This window comes from Anser cygnoides, chromosome 5, assembly GCF_040182565.1.
Source record: "Anser cygnoides isolate HZ-2024a breed goose chromosome 5, Taihu_goose_T2T_genome, whole genome shotgun sequence".
NCBI lineage: Eukaryota > Metazoa > Chordata > Aves > Anseriformes > Anatidae > Anser > Anser cygnoides.
The window spans coordinates 59,743,953-59,771,816 of record NC_089877.1 but is presented as its reverse complement, the minus strand read 5'-3'; the positions used below and the strand labels follow the sequence as shown (position 1 = coordinate 59,771,816).

Genomic DNA, 27,864 nt, shown 5'->3' with positions numbered 1-27,864 from the left:
CATGGTGGGGATTTTGCCATGATCTTCACTGGGGCCAGGGCTCTTGGACGTTTTCATCCCGCTCGCAGTGGCAGTAAATCAAAACAAGGGAGAAGGGAGATGCTGAGCGCAGCGCTGCAAGTGTTTCAGTGGAAACACAACCTGTACACAACTTCAGCCAGCAGATCTAAATCCCTCCCTCTGTACAGCTGGAAGGCAACTCGTAAACAGGGCCCCAAAGCAGGTTTCCTCTTTAAAAACAAAACCAGCACCCAGCTACTCCCAGCCTGGTGCAAGGAAGGGTAAGGAGAGCAAAGCCTGGAGCAAACGGCAAGTGCAAAATGGTACTAGGTCTACTACCCAGCCACCAAAGGGTGCCTGCTCTGCTGAGGGCTTGCCAAGAAGACTGAACTTACTGGTAAGAAACAATTTTAAACAATGCTGATATTATTTGCAACATTAAACAGGGTTTTAATGGTTTGGAGACGATTATTCTTTCAATGTATTCATCAAGACAAATTGTCGTGACTGTGGGCAACTGGGCATGAAACAAGTGCTTTTCCTAGGCACTGGTTAATCTAACGGTGCACCTCCAGGCAGGGGCTTTTGCACGGTTAATTGAATGTCAGAGGTGCAGCAATTGCAGATGCCCTCCCTGCTCCCTCCATACTGTCAGCTCATTTTCATTTTGCACAGCAACGCTGCACAAGCACACAAGTTCTTCCACCTAAAAATCTTGTGCGTTTTAGCACTCACTTGTGCCACTTACTCTGTGCATCGGCTGCAGCTACACGTGCCATTTTTGGTGTCGTGCACACCCACGTTTTCCATTCCACACACCAACATTTTCCCTCCCACACAGCTGCAAAGCTCTTCATTAGAGAGCAGCCCCAAAGACACTTCTCCAGAAGGGTACATCAGATCACGCTGAGCACCTCTCCAGCTCTGCTCTAACCTGCGAAGACCAGGGTGAGCCCTAAGAGGCAGGAAATATCACACTGCGAATATAACTCCACCAGCTAAGGTCCACACACAAAACAAGTGCTGGCCATGCTTTCAATGGACAGAGGTACCTCCAAAATCCAGAGCTGGATATGTAGAATGAAGATAAATAAATGAATTTAAATCTTTGTTACCAGCCTCATTTCCCACAATAACTTCTCCTTAGATTTGCATCCATATGATTCACTTGAGTGTGGTCAAAACAGGATGCTCACAAATACCAACCAGAGTCCATCACGTTCATAAAAGGCACTCTGACGTACTAAACCTTTTGGTCCCCTCAGTATTTAAGGCACAGGGGAATTATTAACAGTGAGGTATTGCTAAACCTTCATCTCCCCAACATTTCCCTATAATCCCATTCTGTATATGTAATGACTTAAACATGCACAGACTATAAAAGCGCTGGCTCACAGGGTAACGCATCCAACTCAACATACAGCACAACGGAGAGCAAAGGGGGAAGCATGCAAGCATATTTGGGAAGACTGAGATAACGCTGTTTCTTCCAGCCCCACCTAGTACTTTGATTTTGTTGCTACCATGTGAGTTAATATTTCCTGTCAGCTGCATGTGCCCATCTCTTTTCTCTGCCCAACACAGGACACCTGGCTGCACAGAGCAACCTCAGACCCCCAGGGCTTTCCCCTTTCGGCAGACAAGAGCAGCGACCACACATCAGCGTTTCAGCCCTGTAGGTGTGCAGCCCTGGAGTTGGTCACTGCCTGATTGCGTGAAGGGAAAACTTACACAAACTTGTATCTTGGCCATTTCTTGCTGCCCCTATCCCTGGTTTACTTTGTTCACACACCCACACATGCATTAGGGATTTAGTCTCTCTCCACAGCATCTCCTTTTAAAGGATGCAGCAGAGCAGGCGCAGATGCACATCTAACCATAAATCACAGCTGCCTGCTCCTGAAAGACCACCAGCAAAAGGAAAAAGCCATAAAGCTGCAATGCTCAGAGTAAATACATCATCAGCCTAATCGCCTTCTTGGGAATAAAGATGCAGTTTGCACATTACTGTGCTCTGTGTGTGTGTAAGAACAGGGACCAATATGGGCTCCAGGATAGCACGCTGCAGACCTCCTGGCATGGTAAACAGGAGAATTCATGAAAATCTATTAAATAAAAAAAGCTTTTGAAATGTATCACCTAAATATCCTGCTTTCTTTATTGAATTGTTAGAGCACATTCATACTGATTGTAACAGGGATAAATTTCAAATGAGAGAATAAAGAATAAACCCTCAAAATATTTAAACACACACACCACACCACTCTTTGGGAACACCTCTAGTTCATCCTCATTCACTACTAAAACTTTTAAAAAGTTTTTCCATTGAACAGTCTTTATTCCTGAAACGCTCATTGCATTTATGGAACTACCAGAGGACAGCAGGAACTGCAAAACCAGGCAGACTTGACTTGCTTTCAAAAAATATTTGAGTGAAATATGTTAAATTTGTAGATGTTCTAAATAAAAAACAAAAACAAACAAGAAATCTGGAATTTAGCTTTTTATTATTTAGGATTAAGTCTTGCAGGACTAAACGCTACCCCAGATTTAGCAAAGGACTTAACATTAAGTATTTGAATAGTCTGTTAATCCTGGTGGAACTAACCATTGATACTACCGGATGATAGTCAGCTATGTGCTGAACTGAATGCACATGGTTAAGTGCTTTGCTATGTCCTAGGTAAGTTGCTGGTTTCATTCATTTAAAGCCTGCTTTAATACTTAATTTCTGCAAAACAATGCTTTCCTTATATCAATCCCTTTTTTAAAACCTACTTTTTCTTGCCAGCAGATTATAATTTTGGAAGTGCATCAAGTGGCAATGAAGAGACAGTCGACCTACCTGCAAGTGCTACTTTTCTGCATGACGTCAGCGCGATGATATCCAGAGAGTTTACAAAAACCGTCATTACTATAAACTACAGGCCAGTCCACAATCTGGGCATTTCCCAACAAAAAACTGGATTCTAAAAAGAAAAAGAGAAGAGAGAGAAAGAGCTGCTGTCAGAGGCGAAGTACATTTACATCCTTCATGTTACACAGCAGATGTAGAGTGTTACACACAATGGTAACTTCCATCGTGAAATTTCAGAGAGCACTGAAATCAAAACGGCCATCAGAAAGGAAATCATGATGAAACAGGAGAGCTTTAGAAAAACAACATGCTGATATAAGCACCAACTAGTTCACAATTTAGAAAGGATTCATTTATTCGCAACATCTGGACAAGCTATCATGTTTGATTTTCATTTTCATTTTATGTGCATATAAACATATTTATCTTGAAACCAACCTTAAATTAACTTAAAAATTGAGCTTTAAATGCTGAGCCATATGTTTCTGTAAGACTGTTGATGACACTATTGTATCAGATAAGTAAAATTTTCCTGTTGGCAGGTCCCTGCATGTTCTGCAGGATGCAGCCATCCCTGGGATGAGGGACAGCCAGCGCCAAGAGCTGGGCAGAGGCGAGATGTCCTACTGCACCCGGTGGTGCACCATGAGCCACGTTACACCCAGGAGGGTAGGTATGAGGCGACCCATGCAGAATTTGGTACCAGAAGTGATGAATGCCAAAGGGACTTATATGTTGAAATTACACAAAATGCATCAAACTTCAGTTGCGGTCTACATCAAAATGCAAAAAGGTGGCTTTGGTTCATCCCACTAACATTTTTCTGTACCAGTTGCTGTAAACACACAAATATGGGCAGGGTGTATTTTTAGGAGGCTGAACTCAGGCTTAAATACTGCTTCAATCATATGTTCTTTCAGTCAGTGCCTACAGTTTATACGCACGGACTGGCACCAACATGTTACGAGTTAGTCCTAAAATAGTTTTATTCGCTAGTTTGGAAGGATTCTTCCATCCCTGATTTTAGCTAGGCTTTTCTGAGGAAGGAAGTACCAATTTTGTCAAACACGTTGTGGGATTTTATCTTCATCAACACTGTGAACGTTCCTAATGTTGCTTCAAAAATAATATTCTCACTTAGTATATCGCTTAGTAGAGGTTCTCAAGCTGTAGTCTGTGATGATCTTCAAAGCTTTTTTATTTTGCTTCACTTATTTTTACTTATAATTTTCAGTTTATTTTGATGGTAGCTGTGGAGCTAACTGGTAACGACGCTAAAAAGCCATCACAACTATATAAAATACTATTAAAATCACTGCTGTATAGAAATGATAGAAAAGGTTCCTTTCTGCAGTTTTCATGGGTAAAAAAAAAAAAAAAAAGGAAGAGAGAATTTTTGCAAATCTCATAATAGCTGAAGAATTATTAGGTTATGTCAATTACTTGAGACATACACTCAGGTGCACACATTATTTTTACATAAATGTGACACTGGGTTTCTATGAGCTATATGTGCCCTTTGCAGGGTATTTATAACCATGATTGCAGCGTATATTACTCAAACATTATCCTATTGAACAAGAAAAGTGTACTGAAAAAAGAAGTATTTTCTATCTTTTTTCTTTATAAGCCTGAATTTGGAAAATAATAATCTGTAAATTAATAGATTTTCTGCAGAAAAGCAGATTGAAAAATATTTTAAAGCCACCCAATGTGAGATATAGTTTAGATTTTGTGAAGTCTTACACTTCTAAGCTCAAAGAATTTATCTGAATTCATCATAAACAGTCTTAAACCTACATGCCAACTTTAAAAATTTGTTTTTCTGCCCAAAGGGAGATTCAGTCACTACAGCCAGCAACAGACATGGATTACAGCATCTGCTGGAAACAACCACTATTAGCCCTCTGGTCAAACCAAGGTTTGATTTGGAAAGGGACTTCTTTATAGGGTTATCTTTCACCACAGTTTTGCTCGCATACCCAGATACACTGGGCACAAGGTGGGTGATTACAGGCAGCAGATATCCAAACTCACTCATGGATGCTGTGCACATCTGGGTGCTCCCAGAGGACCACAGTTCATAAGCAGGTTTTGAAACCTCTCTGTCCGATATAATCATCTTGATTGTGTATCCCCACTGCAGAACTCTGTTTCAGGACACAGAGTACACTGCAGAAGATACACGTTGCAGCCACCAGCAGACATTCAGCATTTATTGGTCATCATCTATGGATTTTCTACTTCCTTACACCTAAGGGTCTGAAAATAATTGCTAAGGCATTCATTAAGCTGATCAAATCCAAGATGTTGGGAGAAGATACAACAAAGCCAAACTACTGATCTTTCAAGAAAAAAAAAAAATCATCATACAGCAAGAAAAAAAGATACTAGAATTATGTTGATAAATACTAGTACTTATAAAGTTAGATCACATATATATATATACATAGCATATGTACTAGTAACTTGACCAAATATTAGAATATGTTTTCCTGTGTCCCCACGAACACTCTGTTACTTGACTTCTTTTTTTACTTGTCTTCTAAGCAAATAAGGCTTACTCATCCATGCTCAGCATGTGAATACGAACGTGTGTGCCCTGTTCCACCTGAACAAAAATCTTGAATCAACGTTTGCATCTTGTTAGAGACCAATGAATCTAACTGCAGGCACAAAGCTATAGGAATCCATGTTTCATTAATGCCTCTGTTCAGTGAGCAGCTTGATAAAATTTAAGGATGAGCAGGTCAGCGTCTGACCCTGGGGTTTTATTGTGTGCCCAAGTCTCAGCATCTGCAGGACTCTGTGCCTACCCTACGTTTTATAGGTAGTCATGTTATTTTCCCCAGGACATGTATTATTTCTTCCCTATTTCTAAAATTTGTCCAGATCAAAAACTCCAGATGACTTAACTTCACAGTGGCCAGTCTATAACCAGAATCCTCTGCTGTGACTCCTTGTATAGTCTCTAATATGTCCCCATTTTGGAGTCTAATTTTGGTTAACAACAGTAGAGAAGAGCTTGGAAGAGCTTTGGGTAGTTTGAGGAGAGACTGCCTTATAGCACATCATTATCACTTACCACTTGTGAAAGTCCATTTCTGCAGTCAATTCCTCTAGAGTTGGGCCCTAACAGCCAGTCCTGGGCTAAAATCATCTTCATGCCCAACTTCCATACTACTATAACCCACTTACATGGTTTCCTTGTTAAAAAAAATTCAATTATAGTTGTGCCTCAAATTAAGATTTCTATTAATTCGACTATGGTGAATTCCACTCCATCGGATTTGCTCACAGGGTGCACCTCCATCATCAAACCCCAGGATCCCTCCCGTTCCTCCGCTTGCCCCAGTGGCCCACGCTCTGCAATGGTTGGTTGGCACCAAAGCTCTTGTTTGAGTGACCCAAAAGACTTCTCCACAACCAGTTTTTTCTAGGGTATGGGCATGAGCATACTTCATCGCAGCATACCGAGGACTACCTTTCGCAAGGTAGGCCCAGGCTCAGCCTCCCTCCACGGGAGAGGCAAGTTGTCAACCCACTCGGGCCTTCCGCAGAGCAGACTGGTGTTCTGCACCTTCTTCAGAAGGAAAAGACAAAAAGGAGCCAACAAAAGGTCTGACAATTGCAGATGCAAGGACAGCAGCACTGGGATGTCCACAGATGGACATGCTGTTAGATTCAATACATAAGAGCTATATTCTGAATGCTACATTTTTTTAAAGATTATATTGGAGGTATTCTCAAGGATAAGTCTGTACAGAGTTTAGCTAGTAAATGGACAACAGAGACTTGAGCCAGTATGTCTACACCTGAAGAGGTGAATTTCCTCACTTTTTAAGTATACCATGACTTCACTGAAAGACCAGTATCGCAAGAGGGACTGTCCAGTACAGCTGACATTACGGATGGCAGTGAATAAATGCAGCTCACTTTCCACATCCAGTAAGATATGAGCAACTGAAACTTGCGCAGTGTCAGTGTTACAGCCCAGAAAGGAAAATCTTCTCCTTCCATGTACGGCAGCACCCGATCTCACAAGTACTTCATGGTGGAGGCTGGGAACTTCTTCCCAATCCACCAGGTACTGGCCATTGCTGAAAGCAGTACAGTGAATCTGACAGACCAACAGTTTGATTCGATGTATGAAACAGTATGAACCTGTAAGCCAAATTATCGTGTGGTGATGTATCACACACTGAAGAGATCAACACGCAGCTAACTTCAAAACTTCCATAGTAAGGATTAGCCTGAAGTGTCTCGTAATGCATTCATTCTTGGATTTCTTCAATGCCCTGAAAATGCATATCTACTTTCCATTTGCTTAGAGATAAAAGTCTTTTTTTTTTATTATTTTTAAGCTTGTCCTGATGTCACTGCCTCCATCCACCATTTTCTCTGCCCAATCCCGCTTTCTGATCTATCACACAGAGTCCCCAGCACAAATCCATAAGGTGCATGCATTCTTTTACTAGACCCATCTAAACACCAGTGTCTGCAAGAGAGCAGGGAAGCAGGGCTTAGACAGCAGACGTGCCCTTCTCAGAGCTGCTAGATTCCTTTTAGGAAGTCAGCAGGCTTTTTATTAGCTAATATCACTCTCCTATTTACGAAGTTTAATACAGATGGCAAAGAATTTAGATATTAAAGTCATACCGTTAGCAGAATTTCAGATTTGGAAAACACAATTGAGGTAAACAATCGTTACAGGCACTATATTTGCCATTCCTGTGCTTCTACTTTGCAAAAAGACTCTTCTGTATAAAGGCAGCCTGTGCTTTAAGCAGCAAGCCTTTAATCTTTGTCTATCTTGCACTAGCTAATACTCAACACAGCACTGAGCCTTGTTTTGCTGTTTAAAAAAAAAATGACCACTGTGTGCAAGCAATTTTTTCTTAACCAGTGAAATGCCCAAAGCAGTGTAAAATTCATGTTATGTAATCACAGGAGAGCAAGAACAGCTAAATCATTCCAGGAGATATGTTTAGCCAAGTGAGAAAAGTTGTCTCCAATCATCTTTCCTCAAGAATGCTTGGGTACCACTTGTAAGCAAAATTGCTTAAATCACCATTTCAGAATTCCATCCCTTCCCAAGAAAATATGCAACTAATCATTTTAGAAAAGTCACCATTGAAAACATGCTTAAAAAAATGAAGCAGTAGCAGAACACAAATAATAATAAGAAGCAGCAGTGTTTCCATCTCGGAGTAAATTCCTAACTCAAGCAATCTCACACAGAGCTGTCCTTCAGAATTACTGCCCTTCCTACGCAGAGCAAGTGCAGCACAGACCAGACAGGCTCTGTGAAAAGCCTGGAATTTGCCTTTCTTTTTTTTTTTTCTTCTTCTAATGCTGTCTTTTAAAAGCCCCAAACCACTTGAACTGCTGTCAGGCTGCTCTCCTTATAGAGATCCTGTAGTTACACAGGATCAGCATACTGCTGCAATCTGGTTCAGACCACCTTGTAAAACTCGTGGGTCTCCTGGGTGGGTGTGTTGTGAAGGGGGTATTCTACAAAATATTCTTGGGTGTTGTTTCTTTTAGCTCTTCTAAGCCCTGATTCTATGCATTTCCAATGACATTTGTATACAGCAAATCCGGCTACATGCTCAAGACAAACCTATAGAATATGACAAAACCCTAAGTCCTCTGGCAGACCTGCATGGGCACTGCCCTCTGAAATCAGCCTCGGCAGGCACCAACATCCCTCCAGCTTTGGGGTCGGCTGCAGGCAGACTGCTGTGCTTGAAGCAGCAACCTCTGCCAGCACTTTGTGCTCCTCACTACAAAACCACATTGCTGTTTTCTAACACAGCTATTATTTCCCTGGTGTCTTTAAAGCATGCAAAACATCGGTGTCATCCAATTTATCCAGCACATTAAGTGTTGCTTGCCTGAAAAAACTCTCAAAGGACAAACTCTTTACGTCACCTTTCTGTACCACTGTTGTTTTTATTTAATACTTGTATTATGAAAATGCATGGAGGACAAAACCCAGGGCAAGATACCATACTAACAATGCAAAAATGTTCTAATTCCTGCCCCAATTCGCTTCTCCTCTAATAAAACAAAATCTAAGTAATCTAATGCTGGCTGAGATATTAAATCCACGTGTAAGTCACTTAGCTAGGAGCACAGCAGCTTCCAGCAATTTAGCAAGCGAGCCCAAGAAGAAAGATTAGAGTCTGCCTCGAATTTATCTTTAAAAAAAAAAAAAAAAACTTTAAAATGTAACTTTAATCATTCTGAATGTGAAATCCCACAGACACCCTGGTCCTCCTCCTTTACTGCAGCACAACTTCACTGACTTCAGCAAGAGTTTCAGATCCCTACGGACAAGGGAGCGTCCCTATGAGCTGCCTGAGAAATGGCATTTCGTTCAGTTCTGATCACAGGTTCTCCCCCACACATTCCCTTATCCTAGAGTTAAACCAATCCCCACCTATTCTGGTTATCTTCTAAATGATGATGCTGAAGATGTTCTCTATTAAAATTATACAGAGCACAACGTAGATGTAGCGAGACTGAATTTAAACTGGAGCTGTAGCTCTCATCACAGGCACACCGGCACCCTCGGGGAGCAACCAAAAAAACAGACTTCTAGCTATAGACAAACAAGAGCACTTCCTTCACACTCCCATATGAGAAAATCGTGCCAAGGGTAGATGTTCAGACACGGGGGCTCGCCTTGCAAACGCACAGCCTGCAGCTAGCCATGGCTGCGGCTTCACAGAGCTTGGCCAAATTTCCCCAAACCTGTTTTGGCAGAGAATCGTGCAGCACTGCTTGTGCAAGCATCCAGCAAGGGGCTGAAGCAAAACATGTCAGCAGAACGGGTCCCAGCCCCACAGCAAGGTGCTGCTTCAGGCTTGTAAGGGGCTACGCACAAGGCAACATTCAGATGCCACCAGCACCAAGCGCGGGTGCAGAATTGGGTCCTGGCTACCTGGGTTAGGCAGGGCTTCTCAATCAAAACTGCCAGTCACTGAACGTGCTCAATAAACAAGGGGTTTAAGACCGACTTTTTTCTGCAAAGAAGGTTATTAGGGAGCCGACTCCAAAATCTTCTTCTATTACTTAATTTTGCCAAACCAAAAACATACTATTTTCTTAGCTCACCAGGAGAATAACTTAAAATCCAGGCTAATCACCAAGCAGTATGCTATTAAACAGGCTAATTAAATGTACTTCCACAGCTCACTTAACTTCCTGACATTAGTCTTTGGCTGTATACTCCTTCCAATGGCAATAAAAAAAAAAAAAAAAAACCTAGATGTTTATTCTAAAAATCAATAATTTCATTTTGCTCTTCTCTATCAGATTTCAACATTAACCTGGGAACGCCACAACACTTACACTGACCTCTTGTGGCAAGTGCTCGGCAGCGCTCAGACATCCCAGGGAACATCTCTCCCACCCCATCCCGCTCCCAACGAGATGCACAGCAAGAAATATTAAGAAGATAACACGCAAATTTGACAAAGCTGTAAAGGAGATCAAGGAGCAGCTTGTAAAGATCCAGTTATTCCTTTAACTAATGATACGCCTTTATTTGGGAGGGGTCTACATTAACATGATGGTATGGAGCTGTTGTAATGAAAAACTTAAAAAACTAAAAATTTATATTAAACCACCTAAATCTCCCTCGACTTCAGCAGGCATCAGATTTACCTAATTTCCAGGATTTGGCCAAACTCACCGAAGGAGTAAACAAAACGAGGCCCTTGCAATTGAAAACTACTCACAAATGTCATCTAGTAATGCTTCTTAGTGTAGCACTCCACTTTGCATTGATTTACATATCAGCAGGTCCCCTGCAGCCACAGAAATTGCAAAATCAACCTTGCACCCAAGAAAGCCCCAATAATTTAAGCTCCTTAGTCATCCCTTCACTAACTTCCCCTCAGCCAACAGGACTGGAGGATGGAAACTTTTGCCCCACGATTTGTAGCATCTTTAAGTAGAGATTTAAGCAAGTGCTGAGGTCCAGATTTCTTTGCAGAGGATCCCTAATGACAGACAACCTATAAATTTGAAATAACTTGCTTTAAAGAGCTTTTTTTTCTGCTCCAAATGTAATTTGGCTTGGAGCTGATGAAAATGCAGCTTGTTTTAATTTGAGGGAAAGAAGCCTATATGTGTCCTGTTCAGTGAGAACAACGTTTTTGTAACCCTGCCTACAAGAAATCGGGTATGCTACATGGGGTAGTAGGAAGGATGGGAAAGAGAGCAAACACCTATTTTGTCAGTAATAACAGTCTAATAAAAATGAAGAGGTGTCTTAGTGCTATAGGTGTGATGTTCACGTCCCCTCCTTCCTGGGGGACCTGCCTTGCCAATGCAGTCACCTGGGAACTGGGCTGATCCATTCCCCATCAAACCCAACAGGGTGTAAAGCTCTGTCTGGAGGAGATGATTTGCAGGAACATGGTGCTAAGCCGTGCAAGACCTGGAATTAAATGCTAGCTTCATTAAAGCTTATGGTAAAATTCCTTACAGAGCCAAGATTTCAGCTCAAGTGTCAAATATATTTGCAAAAGACCTGAAAGACGCCTTTTTCCAAGGAAGCTTCTAAGAGTTATTGCAACAGAAACAATAACCAGTAATGATGGCTGCTATCATATTTGTCTTTCGCTAAATTATGCCCCGCTTCCATGCCATTAGCACTTTTTATTGCATATCGCCACAGTCCTAGAGTTAACCTTTTTCCAACCTCAACCAAATTACATCCAAAGCAAATTACGCTGGTAATGCAAGCTTCATGCTTTTGCTGCTACAAGATGTGAAAGTTGAAGGCAGATGGGCAAGACAGACACATATCTCTGCCCCACGCCTGCGTCTCAACTCGCCGTGTCCCTTCTGCAGGCGGGGCAGGACCACGAAGCCCAGCACTGCTCCAGGGATTTGCCCAAATTCCCATTCCACCTCCGTGATGCTGAGCCGAGGTCAGTGCCAGCAGAAGCTCTGACTACACTGAAGGAGCAACCCGTAATAATAATAGTAATAACAGGCACAGAGTGCTGAGAACATCTTAGGAGAGAACATTGCCCCAAGGAAGGGCCTTATTAAAAGCCCAAAATACTAATGGCAGTAGAAAGCAGTCACCTTAATGCGATTTAACCCACTGCTCCCACAAAACACTTTTTCTTTCAGTTTAGCAAAACACCTGGTGTTCTCAAGATCAGTGCACAGCCGAGGCTGGAGAGAGATCGCATCAACCTGTGGCTCCCAACGAGAAGGACTTTACTCCATGCATTTTCACCGTGCTTTAAAAAAGAATAAATTTTAATTGCGCAGAGTGCACTGATCACCCCGAAGATAGGCCTGTGTGCCCGGAGGGCTTGTCAATGTAGACCAAGAGCAGCAGTGGGGCTAAGGAGGGACCCTCTTCCTTCCTGAAGATTTTGTCTGCTGGGAGCAGAGCACAGTTATGGGGTGGCCCGACAACCTGCAAAGAAGCTCGGAGGTTACTGCCCACCCCAAAATTATTTGGAAGCCTCCTGCAAGGTGCTGCCATCTGTAAAGCAGTGTCAGCCGCTGCTCTACAGCACTTGGTAAGCTCCAAGGTCTGAAGTTGCCTTCAAAAGAGCGGCCCCCAGGCAGAGAGCACCCCGGGTCCCCCAGACATCCCACCCTGTGCCACGGCCACCCCGGCTCCTTCTGCATCACTCCTTGGCGCTTCGCTCACAGCTGACCCACAAGGAGCATTTCCCTCGCGATTTTAACCTCATCTGTAGCCAAAGCTGGGGCAAAAAAGGAAATGTTCATGACATTCCTGAACAGCAAAACCCTAAATAATGCCGAAAATGAAACATAGGGCTGCTTTTAACACCAGGCCGGCCATCACGCTCTCTGCGCACACAGCTCCCGTTAGGTCCATTCTGACTTTCTACACTTTAAAGATACTGCAACTTTGTCTGTAAATGCCTTGTTGTTCGGATCCATCTCTGCCAGCTCTGAATAATTTGTCTGCACCCGCATTTCATTTTTGAAATCCACCGCTTCCATTTCAGACCTGAAGAAGAGCCTGTCTGCCAAAATACCTAATTTTTCCAGCTGTGCCTGTTAGCCTAATAGAAGATATTACCTCTATCTACAAGCCTTCTCCTGGTTGTTGAGAAAAGATTTATGGACAAGAAGTGTGATGGCATTGTGTAAGCGTGAGAAATCTCAAAAGAGAGTGTTCTTTAACTAGGACAGACGATGGAAAGGCTTTTTTTGAGGATGCTGAAGATGTATTTTAAAAAACTATCATCCTTCTTTCCTTTATCCTGTTCCTCAACTTGACGATGAAAAATCTCTCTGAAACTGGTGAATCCAAGTATAAAAACAAAACCCAGCACACAGTCAGCAGATCAAATCCTTGCCTTCTACCAAGCACTGGCAGGAGATACTTGAACCAGATTTGCTCTAGTGGATACCATTAAGTTCGGATTAAACAGTGCAGAATCCAATGAAAATTACTATTTCTATAAAGGACAAATAAGGCTATGACCTGGATGACAAAAATAAAAACTAAATCATGTTCCAGGGCACAACACTGACCGCTAACATGAGTTAAAAACAGATTCCCAATCCACCTTTTGCTTCATTGTCCAATGGGACAGATTTGACTCCATAACACCACACTTAAGCAGAGAAAAAGCAGAATGAGTGACCAGATCAGCACCATTTATGCGCCCAAATTAGGCAAGGTTAAAACCTGAGGGGGGCTAATGTGTTTTTAAAGTATAATGTTCAAAAGCCTGCTGAGGTTTTCTAGGTTTTGACATCTCAAAGCTTTACTGAGCTTTCACCAGGGAGGACATGTGGTTCAATCAGAGCACGATACAAAAGCACGGTGCTCCCACACCGTGGTCCCAGCTCTGCCCCCGACTTGCCACAAGACCCTGGGAGAACAACTGCGATGCCCCGAGCCCCTGTTACACCAGTTTCAAGAACATGTTGGCAACACCTTTGTGTGCCCTCTTCCACAAGGAGCTGTAAAGTCTAATTAAGTTCCACTTTGAAACTATCAGAGGGAAAGTGCTATATAAAACCCTATTAATTAAGCTTGCATTCAATATTCTGGTAAATAAATACACTATTGCAGGAAATTTGCTTCTAGTGATTGTGCAGCTTGACAAGAGCTGATGGGGTCAATCAAAAGTTGATGCCTTAATGCAAGGTTTTAAATTCCAGGTCCTCAGCCCACTGCTGCTTCCGTGGAAGTCAGTGGCTCACGAATTCACTACTCGCCATCAAAACCCACTCAAGCCAGCACACCAGACTACGTTAGTATGAACGAGAGGTAAATCCAGGCCAGTGCAGTGGAAAGGTGGAAGGAAACACTTTTCGGCAGCATTTCACATCACATTAGTGTCTCGATTAATAATGCATATGGAAACTTCTTTCCACGCTCTGTTCTGCCCACCTTTCCCATTCCCACTCTCATGCATGGCAGGGTCGGGCTGCCCAAGAAGAAACCTTTCAGCAGGTGCAAAGTTGAGGTCTTTTACCAGACTTCATTCGCACAAGCACTCACGTTTCAGTAGTTCCGTGCCAGTGCAAAAACTAGCTAAAACCAGAAGGTAAGCAGCACAAGACTTGCCTAAAGCCGCGTCTACATTCACACACCTCTAGAGATGCCTGCAGCCACACCGTAACTTTGACGGAGCTGCGTGCAGCACTCTTGGCCAGTGCTTTGCAATGGGCTGGAGGGGGAAAGCGAGCCCCAGCAGCAGGGAATTATTTTCCGCCCGTGTGGTTCTGAACCAGTCCCGTAACTGCTCGCCCAGCACAGGAGCGGCACAGCAGTGACTGCAGGCACTTCTTACAGGTTTCTCCAGGCACAGGATTTTACCATCGCCCCAGCCACGGGCACTGCCTCGTCCTCTCTCCTGGCACCGTCGCCACACGCTTTAAAGTGAGACAGAATTGCAAAGACTTCGAAACGCCGAATGAGACAATGCAAACCCGAACACTGGGCAACCAACGAAGGAGAAAGAGGGAAAAAACCAGCCGGTGAGCGGAGAGAAATGAAAACGGGGAACCCTGACTCCCAGAAGGGGCTCACACCAACACCTGCTAGAGACCCGCTGCCTGCAGCACCGACGGCGGGGTGAGAAGGCAACGAGGGGACAGGGCAGGGAAAGGCTGGGGCAGGGAGCTCCAGGGAAGGATGGAAGGAGGGAGGGATGGATGGACGGAGGGATGGATGGACAGATGGAAGGAGGGACGGACGGAAGGAGGGACGGCCGGAGAAAAGCGGGGATGCTGCTTCTCACCGCTGGAGCGCCGGACGATGTTCTCCAGGAAGGTGTTCTGCGGTGCCACCAGCCCTCTCTTGCCCCCCGGCATCCTGCAGCGCCGGGCTCGGGGGCCGGGGGTGCGCGGCAGCGGCTGCAGCGGCGGCGGCGGCGGCGGCAGCGGCGGCGGGGGGGGGCCGGCGGCGGCTGCTGCGCCCGGTGCCCGTGAGTCGCGCAGGGGCGGCCGCGGCCGCTCATGGTAGTGGCGCCCCCGCGGCGGCTGCAGCGCGGACTGGGGCCGCGCCGCGCACGGCGCCGCCGAGCGCCGCCGCCCGCCCCCCGATCTCCACCCCCCTCCGCCTTCGGTTGTGCCCCCCCCGCGCCTGCGCCGCCCGCCCGGGCCGCCCCGGGCCCGGTATGGATGGGAGGAGCCGCGCCGAGCCGAGCCGAGCCGCCCCGGGATGCTCCCCCCCCCGTGGGGCGTCCTCCCCCTTTGCTCTCCAAAACCCCCCCGTCCAAGTTTTACCCCTGAGCGAAACCCCCCAAAATTAAGCAAGCCTAGCGCGAAATCCCCGGTTTTTCTACTCTCACACATTTATTAAGACGGCGTTCCCGTGCGTTTTGGGGAAACGATCACAAAGTGCCACATCGCATGATTTGTGCGCAAATAATAACCATAAAGTGCACTGAGACGTGTTAAGCGCCAGCCTTGCGTGAAGGCATCAACCGTTTTGGGAGGATTTGTCCCTTTCCCAGGGAGAGCGGGTGTGAGGGGGAGGCAACAGGAGGTGGATTTGGGGCTGGAGCCCTCTTTTTTGTCATTTTATCCAGGGAGCCGTGCAGCTCCTGTGCTGGAGCCCCGAAGGAGCTCAGCGCAGACACCGCACGCTAACTGCTGCGTAAGCTCTTCCCCACTCTTGACCCCGCCGCATTTCTCCCTCCGGCCTTTGCATTACTCACACGGCGTCTTTTCAAGATATGGACAGGAAAATCCTGGAAGGAAATTCTCCACCTCTTGCTTCTGCCTCTGCTCATTTAGCACGCAGCTACAGGCTAGCAAGGATCGCAGAAGGAAGCGAGAGATGGAAACAAGCTATTAGCTTGCCTAGGCAATCCCTGCACAGCGTGTCCCGGTGTGCTGCTCTCTCCCACCTGCTTCCAGCACCCCCCTTTCCCATACTTGGTCCAAAAAAGTTGCACTGAGGTCTCCTGCACCCCTCTACTAAGTTAAGCACACGTTGCAGAGCCAGGACTGCCGCTGCTGCCAGCTCACCCACAGACAGCTGCTGAAAAGCAGAGCTCTGGTTCTGCTTTCATTTAAATCAATGCAAATCAGGAGCAGCTCCATCACAATCACCTTGCAAATGCTGATCTAAAACCAGTTTGCAAGGTGAAGCAGACCCTGTTTGTCAAACACTGCTTCCCCCCAGCTCTGAAATCTTCAGTGCTTTCCTTACAGTGGTGTGGTTTGAAAGATGCTCCTGCTGAGCTCTGCCCCAGATCCCAGGGAACTTGGCTCCTGCTAACCAGTGGGTGGAAGCAGCACCTTCCTTTCTCTCAAGTAAGCAGGAGACATATAAAGACATCCGTGCACAGGCAAATACTGTGTGACTGACCTGTCTGGATAGTGTTGCTTAGACCTCTGCTCACCAGCTCCTGCTGTTCCACCCAATTTGAATTCTTCTACTCATTTACCATCCTTGCTCTGAAACCTAGATTTCCCTTCCTGCCCCAGACACACACCATTTTTTCAATGCATTGACCCCTTTCTTGTTGACCCTTTCTACTAAACATCTCCATCACTTCTATCCAGGCAGCAAAAAGCTACAGAGGGCACCTCATATTTTTTCCTGAAACTCTGGATGAGGCTAAAGATAACCTTGGAAACAAGAGTCTGATAAGGGAAGCGAAGTGGGAACTGCGAAGAGATTCTCATCTACTTGTTTGGATCTCCAGACTGTGCTTGCAGACAGCATTATGCCACCACCGTGCAGGAAGCTATTGGAAAGGTTTGAGGTCAGTGTAAGTAGGAAAGAAGGAGCTTAGCAATTTCTTAACCAAAAATGCCCCAGTCACAACCAGCTGTTTTTAAATATGACAGAAAACCCACTGTGGTTCAAAATGCCTTTTTTTTTTTTTTTTTAACCCAGAATTATTTATGTCAACACAGTTGGAGCTTTAGGGAATTAGTAAGTTTTTAAAACATTTTTAAAAGTCTGACCTAAATGTAACCACACTCCTGATGGAAGATCAGCTGTTTCCCCCCAGCTTTCAAACTTGATTTCTTTAACACAGAAACAAGCTTTCCTTTCCTAAGTGGTGCTAAAACAAAATGAGCGCATTGCTGTACCAGGGTAAAAGAGCAACCACGATTGCCTCCTTTTCTTCTTCACCATTTCTTTTCCTCTGCAATTTCAAACACCTGCTCGGTGTGTTTTAAATCTTTACTTGTACTCCTGCAAGAAGCCCAATACCCCATACCCACCGAGCAGTGGGCAAACATCGACTCGCACAGCGAGCAGAGACAGCACACGCTGCAAAGCTCAGCTACACCTGGTGAAGAGCTGACCCTTTGAATCTAAACCTACAAAACAGGCTTATTTTACTTCAGGGAGTACTAACCATTTCAGAAATGGTTTTTTCACAGAGCTGTGAATGTATTTTCCACAAATGTATGAACGAAGAATCCCCACCTAGGACTCAGGGGGCTCCTAGAAGAGGCAGGAGCCATAGACTGGCACTCACAGGTCAGACACTGTTCTCTGATGAGCCTCCCTGATGCCCTGAGCCATTAAAACATATGAGCTGCTGAACCCCTCCACAGCATCGCTGTTGCTGCCAGTGCTTGTAGGTAACAAGGACTCGGGTTCCCTGGGAGCAGCGTGGACACCCAGTGGGAGCCACCCATGTAGATTTCAATGCCCTGTGAGCAGGACTGAGGGACGGGATGCCCTTGGCAATGCTCAGAGCTGTTTTCTAGCCCAAGTGCACGAAGAAAACTTCCCGCTCTGAAAACAGTAATCATGGCGAGCACAAGTTTTAGTTGTAAGCAATGGGATTCGCACGCATCAGTCTATGAACTCTAAAACTAGCAGTGGCTGGTTTCTGATGGATCTGTGTCTCGTGACTTAGGGGTATATTGCTGAAACACAGACTCAAGGGGGAAGCAGGGAAGAAGTCTGAGGCATGCTATCTGCAGGAAAAGCAGGTAGAATTTGCTCACTGAAGCCCAGAGAATCTGCACATTAGAATACAACAGAAAATACTTTTTGGTGTCTGATGAGGCAGGAGTTCCTCAAAAAAATCTTTCCCTGTACTTAAAGCATGTCTCACTCTAGTACGTGAGAGCAGATAACAGGTGAGCCCACTGTACAGCTTTCTTCTGCTCAGCAGGGAGTAATATAAAGTCATTCTCTTATTTGTCCCAAAAACCTTCCCAAGATCTGTGCATGGGACTCGCTGGAAATCTGTATGAGGCAAGCATCTCTAAGCCCACTCTCCCTTCACCATTCAGGTGAAATCTGAGTTCTGAACTCACCAGGGGGGTGCCAGAGATCATCTTAGACATGTGACAGGATTACTTCTTCTTTTTCTTTTTTTTTGACTACAGACTTAAAAAAAGAGGAAATAACTCTGCACATAGAGGTTTTAAATAGCTGACAATAATCAAGGTAACAGCTGGTAATACCAAGAATACTTAGGAGGGAAAAAAAAGTGAGAAGAGGGAATACATTACAGTTTCTTTCCTATTTCTTTATCTTTTGTTTCTTTTCCCTTTAGAAATTTGAAAAAGTGGTTTGACAGACAGGAAATCAATAAAAGCCCAACATTTTGCTTTTGATATAAAAATAAAAATTGACGGAAAATATTGATGAAAACTCAGAGCCAAAGTACTCGCTGGAATCTGATTTGGCACCGGTGAGAATTCTTCCTTCTCTGTTGTGTCGTACAAGTTAAGTCTCGACAACTTGACCCAGAGGTTATGGATCTCCCAATCCCTTAACATCTTTGGCAGTCCAAGGCTAAGGGATGCAGAACTGAGATGCACCCAACATTCAGAGAGGGTTGGGTAGCTGAGGCAAGCACGCAGGAATTTGGAAGAATTAAGGCTTCCTGTGTATCGTGCATCCAGGATGCACTCAGGATGGTGCTCAGTGAATGGTTAACTCAGTATTTCCCCTTTACATTTCTCATTCAGCATGGTCCCATGCCATATTGCTGGGATCCCAGCCAAACTCTGCTCAAACACTGAGTGATTCATTTCTTCGTGGTGCTCTTCACTAATCTCCTGGTGCTTGGTAGGCATCGGTGAACTTCTGCATTTTTCCTTGTCATAGAGGGGTCAGACAGGAAATGGGCACAGTGAGATTAAGGTCAAAATCAACCCGTGTCCAACCTGAGACATCCATGAGCTTATGAAAAAGACCAGAGGAGGGGGCACCAGGAGACACCAGGCTTGAGTGACTCTAGCAGCTTCATGGAAGAGCCTTGTAACAGATTCAAATATTATAGGTTTCACTTTTAACATGAGACTTTTTAAGGACCTCGCCTTATTGCTTCCTACCTTTAATTTTCACTAGCATGCACACCGAAGTTGTAACAGGCCAAAGGTGCAGAGACATTGCAAGCAAGTGGGGAAGATGTACATACACACACATACACAAAACTGTGTGGAATGTAACTGGAAACTGTGTCACAATGAACATACACAAGGGAAGAAGTAACCGTTATATAGGTATTGCCTCTCTTTGGAGTACATGACTTAGAAAACCCAACTTTACTTTTCCACAATCTTTTCTTAAGACAGAATCTGAGGCTTGGGAAGAAAAGCCCGAGGAATATTCTCATTTTATGGGCATTGTTTTTCATATTCCTTCACCTGCAAAGCCTGCGCTTCTGTTATCATCAGACCAGCTGTGCAGTCACAGGGAGCCATTAGAGCTTCTGAAACGACCTCAAGTAACTTCTAATTTAACGATGCCAAAACTTTCAAAGTCCATTATCACAGCACCAGGCAGGTTCTGCAAGGTCCAAACCAAGACGCCTGTGGAGTTTCTCGCAGGAAAGCAGGGAATTTCCTTCTCTTCAAGGGCACAGATTTCATATTTCTAACCCTGTAAGGAAAATTTTGCAGATGCTGCAGCACATTCACTGCTAGAGAAACAGGTACTGTTAGAGGAGTGGAAGCTTTCCACGTTCTTTAGACCTTCAGGAAGAAAGAGGTAGGAATCTCAAATTTCTGTTTGGAAAGGTGAGGAGGACAGAGTCCTCTGAGGTAACCTAAAAAAAAAAAAAAAAAAAAAAAAAAATTAAGACCAGTACCACAGGATGGCAGCTTGCAGCTGCCTAAAGTGAGGTTTGAATAGATTGGATGCAGGCACAGAAGTCAATGGTGTGAATGGCTCAGTAGGTCAAAAGGGCACATGGAATAAGGGGAGGAAACGTTACTCCAGCATAAGGACAGCGAGTGTCAGCAGTGAGGTTAATCACAAGGGGCTCTTATGGGCCCACGCAATTTCCTCTTCCAGCCTTTCTTCCTGAGAAATAAGGTGATTTGAATCAATAATTTATCGTCTGACTTCGCAGAGAGAAATCACTGGATTAATTACAGAAAGCCAAGAAAAACAGACTGATGTCCTCCACTTGCCTTTTTTATTTATTTATTTTTAGGGGAAAATATTTCTTTCCACAAATGGGTAATGCCTGAAATAACAACCTTCTGAAGACGTGATTACAGAAAGTCCCTTTACCTTAAAAATCATACTCTTTATTTCTGCCAATAGCTGAATCATCACAGAAAAGGTTCAGGTTGGGAAACAATCCACAGTTGTATCTCCAAAGAGATGTTTTGCACTCAAAGTAGCGTCCAGCTAAAAAACACCTCATGGGGTAGGGGTTGGACTGCTTGGACTAGCAATAAACCCCAGAGGCCTCATGGGTGGGAAACACAAAAAACGTTATCCTAACAGCAGAAATGGAGAAATTGTCAGGCAGTAGTGGGTGAAAGTCTTGGTTAAGTCTAACAGAGACCCCAAAGAGCATAACGTCCCCTTTTGCACTCCCATGGGTCTCAATCCCACCTGCAGGGAGCTGGGGTGCTATTAAATGAATAGCTGGAAATACACCACACTCTTCTGCACCCAGTACCCCCCCAGTAGGGACAGGGGTTTGAGAAACACTCCATAGCCAATAACTTAGGCTCAGGCGAGGATCTCAGTGAAGCAGTAATTTATTCGCGATTGCAATGGTGGGTGTCCCACAAGCAGGAGCGCACCTACTGGTTCCAAAACACAGTTTATATACTTTCTGATGACCAATCATTGGGAAGGGCCCTACACTCTAATAACCTGGGGCCGAGGTTGTGCTTGTGTTTTAACAGGAGCCGGTCCTAGATGGGTGTCAGCACGATAGGTCCATCCGGCCGTTTCATCATCTGCCTTAACATGATCACAGCACTCTCCTCCGCAGTTTGTACTCCAGCTCAAACAAAAAACAACGTATGGGAGGGTCCCGCTGGCATATGCAGGACCCACAAACAAGGACTCCAGGAGCTGGAGGGGCAGCCAGAGCCCCCCCAGCTGGGCAGCACTCAGTGCCTGCCTCTCCTAGGGGTGTGGTTACAAAGTCTGCTAAAGATAGAATTAGTATGCCTGGTAGTTTTTCTCTGTGTTTTAGTTTGTGTTAATCGTGCTTTCCTAATTTGCGTTAATCGCGCTTTTTTATGTTAATAAAGAAGAGGGAGATGTGGGAGTGTGGCCATGGGGGTCGACAAGCCCCATGGTTGGTGATAACATCAGACTCTTAACGATGAGGCCATCAGGAATGTAGAGTTTAGAGGGAACAAAGAAGGGGGATTCAGGAGACGCCTTGCCTTCTCCGGTTGCTTGTTCTCCAGCCATTAAGGCATGGAAGTTGCTGGGTGTTGACCAATGAATGGTTAGTGGAAAAGAACTGCTGTGGGGCGAATGGTATGAGAAGGGAGCCTGTCCTCAATATGGGGATGCGACAAGGATAATTAAGTTATGTCCTCAATATGAGGGATGAAGTTAGGCCCTCAGTAAGAGAGAGCTGATGTTATGTCATCAATAAAGTAGTGGCAGTTCCTGATCCTAAAAGCACCCTGGTGTCCGTGTGGTCTTTATGCCACATCGGCTCCCTTGGTGCTGGCCTCGGAGCCTGTGGACGTGGGAGTGCTCTCGGTGCCTCCGTGCCACTGGCGGCTGGGTCCTGGTGGCTGTGCTGGTGGTGGAATGGGGCCTCTCCTCTGGCTGGGCCGGCACAAGAGCGCAGTGCTTCGAGGGAGACAGTTCTGAATGGCAATGAGGGTGTGCGGGAGGGGAGGTGCCCAGCGCTGCCGGACGCTCACTCCTCCTCTTCCTGCCTTAGCCCCACCTCCAGCTCTTGGAGACGCTGCTCTGCGTTGGCTTGTGCCTGAGGCTCGTACTGGTGCAGCAGCCAGTGCAGGCAGAGCCCCAGTGTTCCCTGATGGCACTCACCCCTGTGCAGGGGGCTCCCCACCTGGAGAGCGTGACCTCTGCCTCCCCGCGGTCATCCTGGGCAATGCCGTTGGACTCCCAGGGCATGGTTTGCCTCAGGTTGCACAAGTCCCCCCTTTAGACTCCACACAGCACACCAGCAACAGACGGCACTGTGGAGGGTGCTGAGCTATTCTCATTGCCCTGCTGGAGGAACAAGGACAGGCAGCAGAGCTTTAGCTCCGAAAGGAGCGCAGTTGGAGCCCACGGAATCAGCTCCACAGCAAAATGCTCCCCGATGCTGTGGCAGCCCAGCTGTCAGCACCTCATGCCTGCCTTTCCTGACCAAGTGTGGTACAGACACTCACAGACAAAACATTTGTTCAAGCAAGAAATATATTAGCATTTTTGTAGAGGCCAAGCTCCCGGAGTGAGTGGACACGGGGCAAGAGCCAGATGGTCACCGTCCAGCTGGTAAAGAAGTCTCTGCTTCAAGCCTCCCTGCAGTGGCCTCTTCAGCTGCATGGGGTGTGCCTCCCCCAAGGGTGGTTTGGCTGTGGAGAGAACACGGACGAGCAATTCCCACTGCCGACTGAGCAGCATCTTCTCCATGTCCAGCACGCTCAGCTCTGCAGCACGTGGCAAACAGTTATCTTTGTAGCCACCGTAGTCATCACTGGTTACTACGCTTGGTAGACTGTCCATACAAGGACCTTGCCGCACTTGGCAGTGGGTTGCTGCACAGAGTTTTCCCATCCTTTTCTGTGTCCTGCGTTCTCCCGTCTTCTTTCTGTGGTGGAAGGTCATTGCCTGCTGTCAGCAGAGCGCCCCGCAGAGCTCTGTGCATGAAGGCCTCTTTCAGTTCCCAAAGGTCAGCATTCTTGTGAGCCGATCTTGCAGCTCACGGAATTCATGCATCGCCTGGGAGTAGGTATTCCCGTCCTTTGCCATGTGCTGGAAGAGGTTGGGTGGTCTGGATGTTTGGAAATCTGGGGGCAAGATGATCTCCTCAGGCATTGCCTCGTTTCCAAAGAAGAAGTGGTCCAGGCGTTTCTTCCTCAGGCACAAGCGCAGGTACTGCATGATGTCATCCATCCGCTGCAAAAAATCCCTCCTGTTCCAGCTTTCCAAAGGGATGGTGGTCAGCAGGTGCATAACAACTGTCTTCAACATATAGGTGGTAAAATCATTGCCCACCAGGATCCGGGCACAGAGCTGCATGCATCTGAGGTGGAAACTGTCCTGCTGCGCATTCGCGGCTATGTGCCGGAAGAACTTCATCTCTGCCACAGCGCAGCTCTGTGGCCATATTGTGTCTGGGGTAAAGACAGCCTCTGTCTTCTGGCTGCTCAGAAAAATGTCTGAATCGCCTTGTTGTACCCCAAACATTATCTCAACGAACAGGGTTGATTTGATGTCATCAATCAAATGAAGCCTGCAAGAGCGGCTGGATGTCAGCACATTTACCTGCCATGCACCTGACTCAGGCAGAGTTTTCCAGGTTGATTTCACCAGTTGCTGGAACCAGTAGGAGGTTTTACGCACATCCAGGTAGGAGCCAGTGCACAGAGTTTGTAGGAGGCTGGGCTCCGGATTTCTTCTCAGCTCCTCAGGTTGGTGAAGGAAGCACACCATGTTCCCAAAGTCCTGCTCCCTCGCGCATGTGCACTCCAGCTTCACGCGAATGCGAGAATTCCTTGATGGCAGCTCCCGTATGGAGTTCTGCTCCAGGTGGAAGGAGTGCCCATGAGGAGCCGTCATGGGCGCAAGGAAGCGGTAGACAGTATCATCCTCACGGGGACTCCAGCCTTCAAAGGCACTGCCCACTCCAATGGGTGAATGCAGCACTGGAAAGAAAGTGTCTGTCAAGATCCACTCAAACACAAAGAAAAAGCCGTGCACCAGATCCTCCACAAGCTGGCATTTGGTGGTCAGGTCTAGCTGTCGCCATTGGATGCTCTGTGCAATAAACCTGCCTGCATCCAATGCATCATTGATCACTGGTGCTTGTCCTCTCCTGTCCTCATCGTTGCTGGAGCTCTCCTCATCGCTGCTGTCGTCAAGCTCCTCGAGCTTTTTATGAAGCAGAAAAAATAGCCAAAAGGAGAGGAGAGTAACACCAACACAGGCCCAGAACTGCCAATTCTGCAATGCAGATAAGAGCAGGGCTCCCATATGCGCCCAGCTCTGCTCCTTCTCCGTCTCCTCCATTTCCAACAGGAGCTGCATCATGCGTTCTTGCAGCTCCTCCGCATACTGCCGTATGCGCTCATTTGTAGCGTCATCCAATTCATCGCCGACCTCCTCTGGGCTCTGGATTAAGCCCAAGAACGTCAGGAAGAAGAAAGTTGCCGAAACCATGGTCTGAAAGAGGTGAGAGAGAAGCAGGTCAGTGGGGCTGGGTGGGAGATGGATGGCGGCTGAGGGAGCTACGGCAGAAGCCACAGGCCCCTGGGGTCAGGTAGGAGAGGGGGTGAGGGAGCTGGGAGGCAGCAGAGACTGTGGCCAGTACTGGCGGTGACAGCCACGAGCCCTGCCCCAAGCGGGTGGGCCCTGGCTGCAGGCTTAGCAAGCCCTCAGGGGGCAGGCGATTGCGCCCCAGCCCTGGCCCATCCCAGTCTTCCCCCTGGTACTGCACTCACCGATGGCTCAGGCCAAAATGCAGCAGCGCTGCCTGCGGCTGCCTTAAAAGCCGCCCCCCCATTGTGACACGTCTTCTTCCCCCATTGTGACACGTCCTCTGATGTCACCTGCGCCCCCGCCCCGTCACAGGACCCCCGCCCCGCCCTCGGTCCCCACCGCACGTCCCACTGGCAACTGAGCAGCATCTTCTCCATGTCCAGCATGCACAGCTTTGGGGCCTGTGGCAAGCAGGATGTCTGTCAGTCGTCTTTGTAGCCACCACAATCATCACTGGCTGTGGGGCTGGAAATCCCTCCTGTGCTTGCTTGCCAAGGGGATGGTGGTCAGGAAGTGCGTGACAGATGTCTTCAAGGCATGGGTGGCAAAGCTGGCGTCTAACATGCTGGGGGTAAAGATGGCCTATGCCCTCTGGCTGCTCAGAATCGCCTTGCTGCACGCCAAATATTATCTCAATGGTGAGGTTTCTCCTGGCAGCATTTCTCAGCTGGAGCTTGCACGTGCGGGTGGAGGGCAGCACATTTACATTGTAAACCTCCGACTGAGGGATAAGCACCCAGGCTGTTTTCACGAAGTTCTGGAACCACCTTGCAGTCTTCTCCGCATCTAGGTAGGAGTCGGTGCAGAGGGTGTCTAGGAGGCTCAGGTCCTGTTTTTTCAGCTCATCCTCAGAATGGTGGAGGAAGCACAGCATGTCCCCAAAGTCCTGCTGCCTCGCGCACGTGCACTCCAGCTCCACATGGATAGAGGAGTTCCTCACCAGCATATCCTCTTCATTGCCCAGCTCCAGGTGGAAGGAGTGCCCACGCGGGGCCGTCATGGGCACAAGTAGGCGGTAGACAGTGTTGTTCTCACGGGGACTCCAACCTTCAAAGGCACTGCCCACTCCGATGGCTCGTTGCAGCTTCGGAAAGAAAGTATTTAGAATGACTGAGTCAAAGACATGCAGGAGGTCCCCCACAACCTCCTCCACCAGTGGGCATTTGATGGTCGGATCCGGGAGTGGCCAGTAGATGCGCTGAGCTACAAATTCACGCAGATCTCTTGCATCATTGGGGAGTGGTGGTACTCTTTCTTCCTCTTCCTCCTCTTCTTCACTGCTGGAGCTCTCCTCCTCACTGCTGCTTTCATCTTCCGGGATATCTCTAAGGAGCAGCCACAAGTTCCAAAAGAACAGGAGAGCAACACCAACACAGGCCCAGAAGAGCCAGTGCTGCAACGCAGATAAGAGCAGGGCTCCCAAGTGCGCCCAGCTCTGCTCCTTCTCCCCCTCCTCCATTTCCAACAGGAGCTACATCATGCGTTCTTGAAGCTCCTCCGCATGCTGCCGGTGCTCCCCAGAATCCCTTTGCATGTCCCACAAATGGCGCCCAAACAGGGACAAAACCAAAAAAGGAATGAATAGGGACAGGCTAGCAGAACAGGCACCAGGACAGGAACAGGGACATTGATCGCCTCATGAAGATAGGTTCGGCCAAACTCAGCAAACCGCTCAAAGAAGCTCGTATTGAAAGTTGCTGGAAATAGGCGCACTGGAGCTGAAAAGAAGCTGAAGCTGAGAGAAGCGGACCCGCACACACAACTGCCCCTCACTGGCCGAAGGTAAGCAGTTGCGCGCTATGGGGAATCGTATGACCTTAGAAACAAAAAATGTCCTGGTAACCTTACAGCTTATTCCCTTTATTACGAATCAGACAGTTTATGATCCTGAAACATGGGACCAAACTGAGGTCAAGCTGTGGGACTCTGCTACTAAAAACAATAAGGTTGCGGCAGGATTGCTCGGCACCTGGCGAGCAATATCTGAGGTCTTAAAGAGCCATGTGGGACCACAATCAGGGACGTGTGGCCAGATAGCGAGGGAGCTGCGGGCTCATTTACTGATCCGCCTGCTATGCCATCGGCCCCTCCGCTGCTACAGCCAACGCAGGCCTTTGCTGTTACGCCCCATGGTGACCTGAATGTTCCTTTTGATCCAGGCTCTATAGGCCCCGAAAAGGAGCCGGATCTGTTTCCCTTCGATCCAGGAGGAATAGGATACATAGGGCCCGAAGGCTGAGTTGCTTAACAACTTAAAGCGAGATATATTGTTCCCATGACTAGCCCTGGAACTCTCCGGTGTCTGTAATCAAGAAAAGGAATGGAAAATGGAGACTGTTATATGGTCTGAGAAAAATTAATGAAGTCATGGAAGATATGGGAGCACTTCAACCGGGATTGCCATCTCCAGCTATGCTCCCCCACTCATGGACATTAATAGTAATAGACTTAAAGGATTGTTTGTTAAACACTTGCCAGAATTTGGAAAACTTTGCTATGTTTATGTTTCAATTGATACCTTTTCTGATTGTATTTTTACATCTGTTCGTGCAGGAGAAAAGGCAAAGGATGTGTGTAAACATCTTCTGTCAGCTTTTGTGAAATTAGGAGTTCCAAAAATGATTAAAACAGATAGTGGGCCAGGATATGGGGCCCATGCACCCCACTTTTTTTTTTCAGCAGTGGGGTATTCAACATCTGACGGGTATACCTCATTCTCCCCACGGGTCAAGCAATTATTGAACAGGCCCATTGTACCCTGAAGCTATGCTTCTAAAACAAAAAAGGGAGGGTAGGGGTGTGACCCCCAGGGAAGGATAGCTAAAGTATGCTATGTTCTTAA

The 27,864-nt window shown here is 46.7% G+C and overlaps 2 protein-coding genes across 3 annotated transcripts in view; both read right to left on the bottom strand.

The window, feature by feature from the left end:
• The window catches only part of KCNH5 (potassium voltage-gated channel subfamily H member 5), a 154,157-nt gene extending 138,757 nt beyond the window's left edge, over positions 1-15,400 (bottom strand). Inside the window, exons 1-2 of one of the 2 annotated variants that reach the window (XM_013183072.3) lie at positions 15,127-15,400; positions 2,846-2,969 (exon numbers count right to left, since the gene is read on the bottom strand). In XM_013183072.3, the coding sequence (XP_013038526.2) occupies positions 2,846-2,969; positions 15,127-15,199 (197 nt within the window). In that variant the 5' untranslated portion in view covers positions 15,200-15,400. The remainder of the gene's footprint in view (positions 1-2,845; positions 2,970-15,126) is intronic. The other variant, XM_048066139.2, reaches the window with a different exon arrangement.
• Positions 15,401-20,889: 5,489 nt separating this feature from the next.
• On the bottom strand, positions 20,890-25,325 carry LOC136790993 (inositol 1,4,5-trisphosphate receptor-interacting protein-like 1). The gene has a single exon (XM_066998472.1). The coding sequence runs from the start codon at positions 24,921-24,923 to the stop codon at positions 23,421-23,423; it is 1,503 nt and encodes a 500-aa protein (XP_066854573.1). The 5' UTR covers positions 24,924-25,325; the 3' UTR covers positions 20,890-23,420.
• Between the last annotated feature and the right edge of the window lie 2,539 nt (positions 25,326-27,864).